Source organism: Gossypium raimondii, chromosome 1 (genome assembly GCF_025698545.1).
Source record: "Gossypium raimondii isolate GPD5lz chromosome 1, ASM2569854v1, whole genome shotgun sequence".
NCBI lineage: Eukaryota > Viridiplantae > Streptophyta > Magnoliopsida > Malvales > Malvaceae > Gossypium > Gossypium raimondii.
The window spans coordinates 9,319,141-9,335,197 of NC_068565.1; the positions used below are offsets into that span (position 1 = coordinate 9,319,141).

The window sequence follows — 16,057 nt, forward strand, 5'->3', positions numbered from 1 at the left end:
ATAAACCCAAAATAGTTGTGCTGGAACTGGGACCAAACTAGCCTGTGTTGTGATCTGAATCTCTCAGTCTCAAACACATCAAAACTTGAATTAGAACCATAGGTCTTGATAACCTGTGAAAAATCCATTATTGGACTCATGTTCATTGCATGTGTCCCATGTGTCCTAACCATACTGTGATGAATGATTGTAAGTGTTGGGATTTTAGAACAGTTGGAGCTGCTGCTTTGTAAGGACAAAAGCAAAATCTAAACAGAAAAAAAAAAAAAAATGAAGAAGCTAAACTAAACTAAGCTAATTATATCTTTCAAAGTTTTTTTTGAAACAACATGTCAGGTTTCTTGACAGCCTAAAATATTCTCCACTAAGCTACATTCTTAGGGCATGTGATTTGTTATTCTTTTTTTCTACAACTGTTCTCCTTTCCCTTTTTCTTGTTGGACTTGGAATTTTTGTCTTTGGGCAAATCAGGACATAAAACATCACACATGCAGTTGTGTTTGCATATGTCATTTGAATTCAAATGGTGCGCATCCATTTCAAAATAACATGAAAAATAGCAGCAATATATGAAAACATATGTTTCAAATATGAATCCACTTTGTTTCTGATCTAGAAATAGAAGCTTAGCTGCTACTGGTACTCTCATTTTTGTTCCATTGTTAATCATCAAACAAACAACTGCTATTAGGGGAGTTGTTAAAATGTCAATAAATGTACAACTAGGACAGACAATTTAATATACAGCCCTATAAAAAATAAAATAAAAATAAAATAAAAAATAAAAAATTACTTTTCTGAATGTCGGTTGTATAAATTATACGAATTAATTGTATCACATATTTCTATATATGCTTGTATTAGAAAAACTCAACAGTTGAAGTTGTTGGGGGTCATCACCAAGAGCTCTTCCAAAAGAGCACCAAGTTTTGAGTTTTCTATTCTCTGCAATTTTCCAGAAGAAAGAATTCTCAAAACCCAATTTAAAGATACAAATTCTAAGTGAAAAAACATTTTGTTTTGGAATAAATGGTTGCTGTTTTATCTGTGGTTTGGTGTTGGGTTTGAAGGAAAGTTGGGATCTTTGGATCTGAAAGATTTTGGTCATTTTGACTTTGTTGACTTGAGATAAGAAATGGGTTTTGCTTTGAATTAGATTTTGATTAGTTTTAGAGGGAGAAAGAGGAGGAAGAGTTTCAAGAAAAAAATGGGTTGGAAGAGTAAAGGATTGGAGTCAAATACAAAGTCTTTTGTGACTAAGAAGTGGACTCTTTTGCTTTGCATTGGCTGTTTTTGTGCTGGGATGCTCTTCTCCGATAGGTAAATTTATCTCATTTTTTTCTTTTTAGCTTCTTTAAATTCCATGTCTTGATTTGGTTGTAGCTTGTTTTTGCAGTTTGGTGAAAGTTGGTGCTTCTAAAGTTATGATTTTTGTTTCTGATTTCCATAAATTGTTTTGGCTTTTACAAGTTTCCTGATTTAGGATGGTCTTGTTTTTGGTTGTATTTACAATTTAGTGAAAGCAGTATCCTGTTTCATTTAATTAGTTCTATGGACCATGGTTTAAGGCATTTTTTAGTAAGTTTTCTGATATTGTTCGTGGGGTTCTTATTTATGGATAATGTTTATGAAAACTTTTGATCTTGTAAAGCAAAGATCTGCAGTTCATAGAGTATTATGTAGGTTCTCCTGTTCTTTGTTTCATGATTTTTTTTATGGTGGATTTAAGGTTTTGGCCATTTGAGCTTTGCTTTGTTACTGTGATGAGATAAAATCAAGGTGATTAAAAGTTCAAAGAGTTTGACATGGCATTTTTAATGTGCAAGCACTTAATTTGCTGTTCTTTTATCTGAAATTTGTTACTCGAGGTATCTGCCGCGATGTTAGTGTGAATTTGTTCAAGTATTACGAGTGTACTTGTGCTCCCAGATCGATAATTACGATATTTTCTGTCCTATTTTTCTTTTACCAGTGTGAATTTCAAACTAATTAGATGTTTTGTCATAGAATGTGGACAGTGCCTGAAGCTGAAGATAAGGTTGTATCACTAGAAACTGGAATTAAAGATGAAAGGTTAAAACTAGTTACAGAGGGTTGTGATCCGATTCAAGTGAGTGTTTATTCAAATACTTGAAAGTTAACTCACCTATTGTTAGGTTTGGTTACCTCATATGATGTATTCTGTCAACAGAAGGATGTGAAGCGTGGATCGAAGAATATAGTCGGGGAAGTTTCAAAGACTCCTAATGCTATACAGTAAGCTTATATCCGTGCTTTTTCCCTTACATTTTTGGTTAATTTAGCGGAAGACTTATGTTTTACTAAATGTAAAATGCAGAACACTGGATAAAACGATATCGAATTTGGAGATGGAGTTAGCTACTGCAAGGGCCATGCAGGAATCCATAATTAATGGCTCTCCCATTTCGGATGACCTGAAAATCCCTGAATCGAGTGGGAAACGGAAATATTTAATGGTCGTTGGTATTAATACTGCTTTTAGCAGCAGAAAACGAAGAGATTCAGTTCGTGCTACTTGGATGCCTCAAGGTTTGCAAATTGATCTCTTTTATTCCATATAATAGTCATTTTGGTGCATCATGTGAGATGAATCATTACTGTTCCTTCATCTGTATGAAAAACCAGGAGAAGAACGAAAGAAGCTCGAAGAAGAGAAGGGAGTTGTAATGCGATTTGTAATTGGTCACAGGTGGGTACTTTATTCAAGTTAAAAGCTAGTTAGTTGGAAGTTCACTTTCGAGTTAAAAGCCTTTGGTTGTTTGGGCTAATATTCAGTGGATACATCTTTGGTTGTCTATAATGTTATTGCTTCATATATGATCTTCTCAATTTCTTGTGAGATCCTCCTAAACTTCTTATCTGTCCTTTGACAGTGCTACCTCAGGGGGTATCCTTGATAGGGCTATTGAAGCTGAAGATCGGAAGCATGGTGACATTCTGAGGCTGGTACTACCCTCAATCTTTGCTCGTTGTCGGCATCTTCTATTTGACATGAGCCTACATAAAGGAGCTCTTTTCTGCATTCCATAAGCTACAAAACTTTTCTTCAATATTCTAATTCTTGTAAAAATTTCATTTGATAGGAGCATGTTGAGGGTTACCTCGAATTATCAGCAAAGACAAAGACATACTTTGCCACTGCCGCTGCTTTGTGGGACGCTGATTTCTATGTAAAAGTTGATGATGATGTGCATGTAAATATAGGTAAAGGAAGCAATATTCTATTGCCTGGTTTTGCATTTAGGGAAAACAGTCTTTCTCATGTTGCAGCCAAAATGTATGTTGCGCTTGAAAGTTCAAATTTGTATCGAGAGTTTTTCTACTCTTTCGGGTTTATAGATTACTATGTAAATGATTCTTGGTGTCGCTTTCCTCGGTACATTTTCTTAAATTTGATTTATTCATGTGCTTTTGCAGCGACACTTGGAGCAACTTTGGCTAGACATCGGTCCAAGCCAAGGGTTTACATTGGTTGCATGAAATCTGGTCCGGTTCTTGCTCAAAAGTAAGCCAAACATGTTCAATATTATGTTTTTAACTAAAAGCTCGAAGTTATTACCTTTTATTTAAAATTTTCTTACTTTTTCCTCATCTGTGAACAGGGGAGTAAGATACCATGAACCTGAATATTGGAAATTCGGTGAGGAGGGAAACAAGTATTTCCGTCATGCTACGGGGCAGCTATATGCCATCTCTAAAGATTTGGCATCTTACATATCCATTAACCAGTAAGTTCCTGCATCCTCCGAAGAATAATATCATATTATCTGTGTTTGAAATTCATTTGTGTTCATGTGCTTCGTTTCTTGTGAAACAATAATTTTTCAGGCATGTGCTGCATAAGTATGCCAACGAAGACGTTTCACTGGGATCATGGTTTATCGGGTTGGATGTCGATCATATAGATGACCGCAGACTCTGCTGTGGTACCACAGGTAATGTTATATACTCATTGTTTTTCTTCTTATTTTCTTACTATCACATCTGATCGAGTTTAGCATCTTGAAACGACCATCTGGTTGTAAAGCCGCATAGCTTGAACTATCGAATTAAAGAACTTGTTATCAAAGAAGTGGTTTTACTGGTCATATGAGACCACCTGGGCTATTCAATAGCAGAGTAGGGAATGATGTACCGTTGAGTTCTGGGATTATATGTGAGCAGAAGCTTGACAATAACAAACATTGCTGCAGATTGCGAATGGAAGGCTCAAGCGGGCAACATCTGTGTTGCTTCATTTGACTGGACCTGCAGCGGTATTTGCAGGTCAGTCGACAGGATGAAGGATGTTCACCGGCGGTGCGGAGAAGGGAAGAATGCTTTACGGACTGCAACTTTCTAATGAAGCTCAGTTCCTCCAACCTCAGGAGGGAAGCAAGTGAAACGAAACGAGCTTGGTTTTTGGGCATTGAGAGTTGAGAAGAAAAAAAAAAAAGGGGACTGTAATAACTGTAGAAACATGAATGGGTTGAGGGGAAAAGAAGAGGTTGAAGCTGCTGAATGTCTGCTCCATTTTATATAGGGAGAAAGACACTGCAAACAGCAGTTATATATAGAGAGAGGAAGAGAGGAGAAGAGCTTGTAATTAACCATTCTTTTGTTTGCTTTTCTTGGTGTGAGTGGCAAACTCCATAATAAGTAAGCCATTGCTCCCTTTTGAGTTCTGATTCGTGAATTAGTTGATCACTCTACTTTTTGACTGGTATATGATTATGATTGAAAAGGGTGATAAATATTTCTTCAAAAATTGGACGTGACAAGTTCAAACATTGCAGTAGCCAATGGCTATTTCGGGTCATGTTAGTCAATAGAACTACGAATTGATCATAAAACAATTTGCTTACAAAGTGTTGGCACTCAAGATAACATCTTACATTTGTGCTCTCTTCAATACTACAAAATCAAGTAAACAAGTAGGTTTGCAAATTTTCAGCTAGAGTTGATGTGATATCCCTGAAATTGTGCTTCAATAATACTTCCATGTGGCATCCAATAAGCAACATCAATAATAACTTAAACAATAAAAACACTCGATTACTCTTCAACTTTGATTCAGTATGATAATGAATACATGGATGTATCTCTAGATTTAAGTAAAGTTCTAAAAACACAAATGTCACTGTCGCACACCCAGCACCTCCAAGTAATTTAACAACTTATTAATCTCGTGCTAAGTGCAATATTGTTCTCGGTTGGTCGTTTTACCCAAAACTATTCTTGCATAAGTTTTTGGCTAGATCACTATGGTTGAGTAAGGAACTCTCTCAACCTACTTTTTCTTTAGGATTCCTATTAACCTTGCTCACACTTAGAATTAATACATGCACACAAATCATAAAATTAATCCGTAGTCTTGTTCTTATATCTAATTTTAATCCTATTCTGATTACTATGACATTAGTTTATAGGTTTCTGAACTACGTAAATAATCTAATTTATTGTAAATTGTCAAACAACATGAAATATATTAAAATGAAGAATGTTAATTGAGAATTAAATGAAACAAAAAAAAAAACCTTAATATAAATAATCTCTAAAAAAAGTTGTTGCAATGCACAAGAAAAAATGAATGTTGAATGTAAAAATGGCTACAAAACTCAAAGCTAAGAAAACCTAATTAGAAGTCTGAGGATGCCTCGTTGCTTTTGCTATTTACGAGGCTTTCTAAGACTGCTTGCTTTTTTCTGTTCTTAAATGAGTTTTTTGGTCTTTTCCACCTGAATTCGTGATTTTGCCTTAGAAATCCAACCAAGATCGCAACCTTTTAAGGTAGGTTCCGGTTTCTTTGTAAAACTCATTCCATGCTTACGAAAAGAGCTTGAAAAATTTTATTTAATCAAAAGCACTACAAAGTTTTAAAATTAACATAAAATCACTAAAAATAATCTAAAACTCATTTTACCCCAACTAGTTATAAAATGAACTAATTAAAAATCACTCAAGAATAATGTAAATGTGAACGAATTAAGGCCTAACATCATATATTTATGTGTTCTTTTTTCTTTTATATCCAAAGGTTTGGTTAGATGGTTTGAGCAAGAAGATAAGCTTTGTAGTGTAGTGCACGACTCCATCAAAATGTTCGATTAATCTAACTCGTTTAGCATTAGTTGTACTGGCAGTTGTAGACCCATTTGCAACTTGGTCCTCGTCAGCTTAAAAGTCTTCTTCATCAAGATTCAAACCAACAGCTGCATGTTTCCTTATGTTTCACTTAGATGAGTTGTGGTGCTTCAAGGACTTCTCCTTCCTGCACTAAGTCTTTCTTTTGTTGCAGAAGGATTTGATTGATTGAGGGAAACAGTAGCATATGTTTCTTGTTCTTGGTTTTTGTGTGTTTTACAATCTCATCAAAAATTAATTTACCAAGATCAATTGGAATGAAGGATGCTACCTTATACAAAAGAAAACCATCTATTTGTTTACACATATGCTTTGTTTAGATAGTAGCCAATTCCGAGTTGCAAAGGCTAGCAGTGCATCATAATTTGGTTCTTGTTCTGATGTCCTAAAATCTTGACCTTCAAGACATGTGGTTCTGACTTTGTTGGTAAGGTGTTCAGTAAGGTGATCATAGTCAAGGACAAATTTATCATTCATTATAGGGGTGAGCATTCGGTCGAATTGAATCGAATCGAAAATTTTTGAGTTAATCGAGTTTTCGAATCTCATTTTATCATCCAAACTTTATTTGAAGTTTTCTCGAATCGAGTCGAGTGAGATAAAATTCGAATCGAATCGAATCGAATATATTTGTTCGAGTTAAATTTTAAAAAATAATTTTGGATCCTTGTAACCATTGTCACCCATCTTAATAAAATTTGTCCACCTTAATCAAATTTTTTATTAACTTTCATCACCTCATAATTTATTAATTTTTATATACTGGTTAGCTTCTTTGCTTGCTTAGTTGTTTCAATTATCTTCAGATTCTTGTCACTATGTATTTTGGAATTAAAAAATATATTAAATGTAAAAATATGATTTTTAATAAAAGTTATTTTAAAAATAAAATGTGAAATTGATACCAATATAAAATTTTAACATGAATATGTTATGGCATAATTAATAATTCAATTTTAATATAAATATTCAATATGACTAAACAATTCAATAATATAAATAATATAAAATGTGAAATTTAATTTAATAATATAAATAGTAGATATAAATAAAATTATTACTATTTATGTTTAGTGATTTTTTTGGGATAATTTTGATTTTTTATTTGAGAGTAAAGGGTGAGAAGTAAAAGTTTAGAGGAAAAATAAAAAGTTTTGGGGAATAAAAGTTTGAGGGAAAGTAAATAGGGGGAGTAAAATTTTGGATGGAAAATATTAAAAAAAAAATTGGAGGGGGGAGGGTTTGGGATAGATGGGAGGTGGGATGGGAAGGGACTAAAAGTTTTAGGGGAAAAGTGAGAGGGAGTAAAAATTTTGGAGGAAAATAAAAGGTTTTGAGGGTTTTGGGAGTAAAATTTTGAGAAAAAGTAAATGGGAGAGTAAAATTTTTGTGAGAAATGGATTTTGGGTAGATTAAGGGGGTTGGAAGGGTAGGGGAGTAAAAATTTTGGGGGAAAAGTGGGAAGGAGTAAAAGTCAATTGGTTTGTTGACTTTAAAGCTATAAATTAATTTCAGTTGTAATAAGTAATAAATTTATTACAAGCATCATATAATTCACTAATGTTGTTGTTGAGTAATTTTTTCTATCTTTCATTAAAAGAAACATTTATACATATTATCACTGTTCATTACTCTATTATTCATGACTTGACCTCACTATTCATAGGATTGAGATTCTGAGCAGACATTAGGCATGTTGAGCACGTGTACTGTTTCAGCTCGCATACTAGATCTCGCGGTCCCTTACATACGAAATCCTTGGGCATATGCAAGTTGGGACCATGAGCTCCTCTCACTCATGTGAACTGATAGCGTAAACTCTGTACAGCCCAAATTTACCCGGGCCTCACCAAATAACAAGCCCAAAAATTTAAAACCTACCCAAGCCCAATTACAAAACCCATTACCCAAAACACAAATCAGAAAAAAGAAACCCTAACCCTAGGTGCGCCGCACCTAGGGCCTTCTGACATTGCCGCCGCAACTGCCACCACCGACTCACCCCACTTGCGCCGCGCACGTCCCATTGTCCTCACCTGCTCCACCTGCAAACACGCAAACAACAGAAACACGCAAAGAGAGAAATGAACAAGACAGAAGCAGTAACAAGAAGGCTTTAAAAAGCCAAAACAAATGTAAAAATAGGGGGCTCGTTTTTTCTGTATTTTTCTATGAGATTTTGGGGTTCCTCTTCTTCCGTTTTTGTAACAAAAAAAAAACAGATATCAATAAAAAAAAATTTAAGTTTCAAGGTGATTTTCGTTTTGCATTTCTTTTCTTTTTATCTTTTTGTTATTATTTATTTTCTATGAAAACAGTTTACATTTAAAAAATATATATAAAGAGGAAAGTATAAAATTTTTTTTACCTTTTTTCTGAATTTTTCGGCCACGGTGTACGGTGGCCGGTGCGGCGGGGACGTGGCAACCCTGTTCGCCAGTTTCTGGGCTCTAGTCGGAGGAAGGGAGAGAGACTTGAGAGAAATTTTTTGTTTTTTTTTTTGGAGAAGAAGGGAAGAATGAAAATTTTGAAAAAAAATTAGTTTAAATAGGCTTCCAAACGACATCGTTTTGGGCAGCCTTCTCGCACCAAAAGCGGCGCTTGCTTTGACTTGACCTGTTAGACCCGACCCGCCTCTCGGGGATCCACGTGTTTTTGACGGAAGGGCTAATTGCACGTTTAGCCCTTCCTCTTTTTTATGCTTTTAAAATTAGGTTCTTTTAATCTTTTGAATTTTACCCGAAAATTTTTTGCGTTTTCAATTTAATCCTTACCCGAACTACGTCATTTTAATGGAAGGGAAATTTCTTTTACTGGTCCCTCCATGTTTTATGAATGGTCAGAGTAGTCCCCCCGCTTTTGTTTATTTGCGTTTTGAGCCCTGAATCTTGTTTTAATGTTTAATTTAGTCTTTTTGCTATTTTGTTTATTTCCTAACAAATTTCCTAACAAATTTCATATTATTATTATTATTATTATTATTATTATTATTATTATTATTATTATTATTATTATTATTATAATTGCTTTTATATATATATATATACTTATATACATACCTACATTTTTATGTATATTGTATGATTTTTGTACATATTTACATATCTATATATATGTATTTTATTTTCATAAATATATATATTTACATATTCTTCATTTTTTAAAATATTTATTTTATATATGTATTTTATATTTTATGATTCATATATATATACCTACATATATAGGCTTTTTATATTTGATGATTGTTGTATAAGTATATATGTATATACATACACTTATATAATTTTTCATGTAATAATACGTATATATGCATATGTTTTTTTTATATTTTCATAATTTTATACATATATATAGATTTATATATTTTTTATAATTTTGTTAATCTTGTTCATTTATTTATTTACATGTCCGTTATTATTTGTTATGCTTTATATTTGTTTATTATTGTACATACGTGATTGATTTTATTTATATATATGCGACTTCTTATTTATTTATATTTTGTTTTGCTTATATTATTTTATTTACATCATTATCATCATCATTCTATTACACCCATTTTTTAGACTTCAAAAAAGAAATTTTAAAAATATAAGTAATATTCGGTATTTTAGATCTTCGAGAGAATCGAGCCCTAACGTATTGGGTTCCGATTTTCTTCGTTGAATTTAAATAATCGAGGTTACTCTTTTAAAAATAATAAAAAGCTCATTATCGGGAATTCAATATGTTGTGTCCTAACGCATTGGATATGACGCGCTGTTTTCCCGATATGAGAATTTTTTCTAAAAAATAATAAAGGCAATGTTTTGCGTTTGGAAATTCGAGAAAACATGCCCTAAGGTGCTGGGTGTTGATTTTTCTCGTTCGACCAAATAGCTAAATATCCTTTTAAAAACTTTTCAAAAATAAGGCAATGTTTTGCGTTTGGAAATTCAAGGAACGTGCCCTAAGGTACTGGGTTTCGATTTCTCGTTCCACCAAATGACTTAATATCCTTTTCAAAAATTTTCAAAATAAGGAAATATTTTGCGTTTGGAAATTCGAGGAACGTGCCCTAAGGTACTGGGTTTCGATTTCTCGTTCGACCAAATAGCTAAATATCCTTTTAAAAACTTTTCAAAAATAAGGCAATGTTTTGCGTTTGGAAATTCGAGAAACGTGCCCTAAGGTGCTGGGTTTTGATTTCACGTTTAACCAAATTGCCAAATTTCCTCTTGAATTTCAATCCATGCCATTCGAGTTTTTTTTAAGGATCGTATTTTAAATTTCTTTAAAGTTTTCAATCTTCGACACTAAGACGTTAAGTAATCAACTAGGTACCAATTTTGGGCGTATCGAGGGTGCTAATCCTTCCTCGTGCGTAACCGACTTCCGAACCCGTTTTTCTGAATTTCGTGGACCAAAACTTGTTGTTTTAATAAAATCAAACCTTTTATTAAAAACAACCACTTTTCAAGGTGATCCAATCACACCTTATCAAAAAAGATTGGTGGCGACTCCCGTTTTCGTTTTCATTTTCAAAAAACCAAGTCGACCCCATTTTCCATCCAAAAAATGGTGTCAACAAACTCCATTGACTATCCTCTCACTACGTGTCTCACCGATAAACAATCCAGATCTTATCTGGATTTCAGATTGGTGACTATCGGTGTATAACAATTTTACATATAAATCCTTTAAATTATAGCCAACAAATTGATGATATAACAAAAAAAAAAAGTTATTTAAAAGGTAATAGAAACATGAATCACTTGATATTTGGATATAGATGTTATTTGCACTGCTTTGGCTCATAAGATCTGATTTTCCTTTTAGTTAATAACGGTCAAACTATATAGTCATTAAATCTTCAAACAAATGATTCGACATGTAAGCTTAATTATGAAAATGACACATGAAGATGGCGAGTTTCTAGAATTGATGGCCAACACTAAGATAGTGAACTTTCTAGATAGAAAATTTTGAGATGATTTAAGAAATAAATATTAATACAAACCTCACTTACGTATCAATCCATCATTCCCAGCATCTGGTGTGTTGCTACCTTTATTGAGCCAAAAAATAATAGAAAAAGAACCAATCCTTATGCAAAGTGTTCAGAGTTTAGAGGTTGAGAAGAAGAGTTGCAAGAAAATGGCTGCCAGGTAATTTAGAAATGAATTGCTCTTTCTTTTCCCTCTTTATTCTTCTCCATAGTAGTTCAGTTTAAAAAATCAGTACTTTAAAAAGGTCGACGTTAAAATTTTAAAAAAAAAAGTTTGGGAGTCAATTACATGTGAAGAGGGTTTTAGCACCCTTACAACACCCAAAGTTGATACTTTATTAAATTACAAAGGGTTTGATTTGCATCCGGATGAAATTAGGTGTCAGCAATGCATTTTTTTTATACGTTACTTGATGTTTCATGATTTGATAAATTTATCTAACTTTATTCATTAGTTGGCAAATTTGTTAGATTGTTACCATAAGCAAACTGGAATTGTCCTTTTTGATATTCATTAATCTTTTAAGGTTTTATCACTCATATGTACTTGTTGATAGATTTAAGAGATTAAGGTTTTATCTCCCATAAGTACTCGTTGATAGATTCAAACCCAAAACCTCATACTACATTCTATACAGATAGATCAATTGGTATTTACTTTGCAAAGCATACTTTTTTAAGAGATCTAAGTTCAAATATATCAAAGGCACTTGTAGGTGACAAGATTTGTGAGTAATAAAATAGAATGATTTCGAATTGTGTATCACGACCTGATGGGTCAGTTTTAACATTTTGAACAATTGGTATCAATTATATAGATTTCATTTCTTTATGAATGAGATTTTACGTGTAAAGTAGCATATGCTAAGTGACAAAATTATGAAAAATTTATATTCGAATAGAATAATTTCAAAGATTGATTATAACATAAAAACACCCTACAATTTCCCAGCCCAAAAGTACAAATGAAATTTCAGCAAAAAAAAAAAAAAAAACCATAAAACATTTTCTTATCCTCGATGTTTGAAATTTACAGCGCAGGTGACATGGGAGCAATGCATGCAATTTTAACCTTCCTAGTACTGGCCTTCGTTCCCTTTTTGCAACTCAAATACTACAACAAACACGATGCTTCTCCATTTGATGACAATAGCACCTTGATATTCGCCTTTTTCATCGTTACATTAACATATGTTGCAGCCATGGTGACTAATATCAAGCTCCGAATTGACGACAAAGATTGCCCCAACATCATCATCAGTATCAGCCTCTTATTTGCACCATTAGCATCCATATTACTCGTAACCATCATTTTCCCTTACCTTGGGTGGTCCTTATTGGTCATATGGTGCGGTTTCTTCGCTAAACTAACACTTGTCGAGATGGTCCACAAAGTAGCTCGATACGCATCGTCAATTAAGTTACTGCGTCGCGAGGCCAATAAAGATGATCAGGTCAATGACGACCAATCATCTGTAGTTACAAACAATTCTGTCGACTCTATCGTTTGACCATCAGTAGTTTACGAATCATTGGCATATATAACATTGCTTCTATTTTCGTGTATGTATCAAAATACAGAAAATTTGACTTTTGGAGTTCTTATATTCTTTCTTTGAATATATATACGAAAGGTATATCCAGTCATTGCCAATTTAATGTATAATATAATATTTTTATTTTGTATAGGTGCTATCAATTTATTTATTTATGTATTATAATGGTTACTTTTGATTGTAGTACTTATACAAATATATTTATTGTATTAAAATTAAGGGTCGATAATGACAATATAAAATGATCGCAAAGTAATAGAAAAATAAATAAATAAATAAAATAAAAATATAGATTTTATGTAGAAACTCTCTCAGGAAAAAGCCACGGGCAGAGGAAAAGAAATTCATTAATGTTAAAAATTGAATGATATAAAAGGAGTTTCGACTATATCTATTTAAATGTTGAAAAACTTTATTTTAATAAATATCAAATAGACAATGTGTAATTATATACGGATTCTACTTGTGTAGCATGGTCCGTATCGTAGGGGCCTACACAGATCCCCTTATTTTATCACTATATTTTCTTTAACAAAGAATCGAGTCACACAATTCTAACATATTGTAAGAATTTAAATGATATTTAAAAAACAATTTTTTAGACCTTAAAAGAATATCTCATTTCAATTTTTAAAAATTCTAATTAATATCATTTACTTTCTTTTAACACATATTTCACTTTTAATTAAGTTGAATAATTATAATTTTGTTGATGCATTCAATTGATCATTTTAATTATAATAATATAGATACATCAATTGTAATTAAAAATGGAATAAAATAAACAAGCATACAAGTTCCAATAAAATCTTCCAGCAAAAGAAGTGGCTGATCCATTAAATAGGATTCTCTCCTAAACAAAAACCCCTAATCATTCATGAACCAATGTTAGAAGAAATTATTATAAGTTAAAATAACTTTTCATGGAATAATCTTTGATGTGTTGTTGATTTAGTAAATAATAATATAATATTTCATTATTAAATAACTTTTTTTCTAAATTTATTTGTCTAACAATAATTTTTTTTTATCTTGTTTTGCTGGCTGTGCTAGTTTGTGGGTTGGTTACTACCTACCTTTTTTTCCTCGTGCTAACCTTCCTCATTGACTCAATATACCTTCTCTCTTTTCAGTTTGTAAATATACTTTGTGGGTATCTTTGGTGTCTTCACAAGTTGTGATCAACATATGCCGGTGTCTGTTGTTGTTGAAACTCCACCAGCCACGAGCAATTTCTCGCGAAAAGTGGGTAACTTTTCGTCAGCTTATTAATCTGAATCTATTTTGAGTAGGGGTGTGCATAATTCGGTTTTAACCAAATTATTCGACCGAACCGAGTTATTTCAATTAATTTGGCAACCATTGAATCTAATTTGGTCAGGGTTCGATTAAGGGTTTTTTTTGAAATTTCAGTTAACGGTTAAATCGATTTGAAACCGAATAATTAACCTATTAACCAAAATTTTTAATAATAAAAATTATAGGCTCAATATATTAGATAGGTCTATAACACCCTCTATCCAACCTGAACACTGGGTTTGGGTACCGAATGTCACAATTAAATCGTATTACTTAACAAAATTTCTGACTTGACTTATTTACAATACTTAGACCACACCAAATTTAAAATATGTACACCATATAACTTTATTCCAATTTCTTAGCTATCAAACACGTTCTATGAAATAATATCCAATAAAAATTCTTATCATATGAGTAACAAAATAAGTTGATTATAGTTCTTACAATCGTTTGGTTTATCGAATATATATAACATATACATCCCAAATTTGAATTCAACTAACTACGCTTAATCTAACCCTGAAGCGTAGCCTCTAAGGGTGCCCCTCTATATGTATGAAACCTCACCAAAACGTCCACTTAATTCACGAGGTCTAACTTGGTCCATTCCCACAATATCCATGTTAGTCTTTGATCCTGCAATCAAGGCAAACCACTCATAAGTTCAAATGAATTTAGTGAGTTTTAATACACCAATTATTAAATAATAACTCTTGATATCATGAGAAATAAGAGTGAATGCATGTACATAAACTCCTAGAGTTTTATATAAGCTCTCGCAATTCGGCTAGTGTGGTCGACGCCTATATGTTCTTCTTGAACGGATCGTTGGCGGATATAGCGGGGGCGGATTTGGACGTATTCGTAGGTGACCCTCGAATATAAGATTCCATGGATAGTTTAAACACTACTCTTTTCTTGTGGAATTATACTTGGAAGATAGACATTAGCGGACTTCTCAACACTAGATAGTCCTAATGGACATCCTCTTCATTTGTTAGTCCATGACAGTATTTACAGAACAAATAGTCCTTATGAACATTCCTGTATTCAAGATAGTCTTTAGCGGACCTTCTGCATAAGTCAGTCCTTGGCAAACTTCCCACATAAGATAGTCATTGGTGGACTTCCCTTTTTTAGCGACCTTTTTGCCTAGAAACACTTAAAAATAGAGTCTAGAGATCAGCCTCACTTTCTCATAACTAAAGTTGGCTTGTTCGTTACCTCTGGCTGACTCTTAATGACGGATACACATTTGTAATCATTCTAAAGGAAAAACCCCTTTTTCCACGTATATCCACATACAAAATGCTTTCACATATTCTCCTTGCATTCGCGTCTTGGCTGGACTTCTTATCAGTACGCTTGCTAGGGTTCCCATACATATTCTCCTTGCATTCTCTCTGTACTCCATATTTTATAAACAAGCATATCATGCCCATCATTTCAATCAACACGAATTATTCATACACTATATATCATGGATTACGCCACATTTCAATCAATATGAAACTATACCCATTTAACAAAAACATTCTTGCAATTCTTATACTTGTACAAACCTATGCATGCATATAATCTCCATACAATCCTAGACAACAACACTCATACATAGCTGTAGACCCAAACCAAACTCAGTACAAAATATGCAAATAACACAACAACCAGCAAACATCCAAAAGTGGAGTAAAGAAACTCACCTTCTGTCTTTTCTCCCTGCCAGCTTAGCTTTTCCAACAACCAGAGTCTCCTCCATTCTAGTTAGTTAAGCATGACAACCAAATATACTAGTTAACTCAAAGGTATTCACGCTTTAAAATCCATAATCCAAAAACTTACAGAAACCCCAAACTTCTCTTTTCCTCAAATCCACAAGTACAGAAAGATTAAGAAACTTACCAGTTCATCAAATTCTCATCTTTTCAGACTCAATCCGCATGTTCATCGCTCCATGCAAAGCATTCCTTGAACTTTCTCCTCTTCGAGACAACTAAATAAAAAGATGAAGAAGTGAAGAAATTGGAACAGAATTGACAGGAATTTTCCCTCCAGAATAACACTTCTC

General features: G+C 33.0%; 1 protein-coding gene across 1 annotated transcript; it reads left to right on the forward strand.

The window, feature by feature from the left end:
- The first annotated feature begins 857 nt into the window (after positions 1–857).
- On the forward strand, positions 858–4,685 carry LOC105780816 (probable beta-1,3-galactosyltransferase 4). The gene is made up of 11 exons (XM_012605330.2): positions 858–1,320; positions 2,008–2,110; positions 2,192–2,256; positions 2,339–2,550; positions 2,647–2,710; positions 2,895–2,967; positions 3,105–3,225; positions 3,439–3,526; positions 3,624–3,749; positions 3,850–3,956; positions 4,215–4,685. The coding sequence occupies exons 1-11, from the start codon at positions 1,208–1,210 to the stop codon at positions 4,361–4,363; spliced, it is 1,221 nt and encodes a 406-aa protein (XP_012460784.1). The 5' UTR covers positions 858–1,207; the 3' UTR covers positions 4,364–4,685.
- The last annotated feature ends 11,372 nt before the right edge of the window (positions 4,686–16,057 follow it).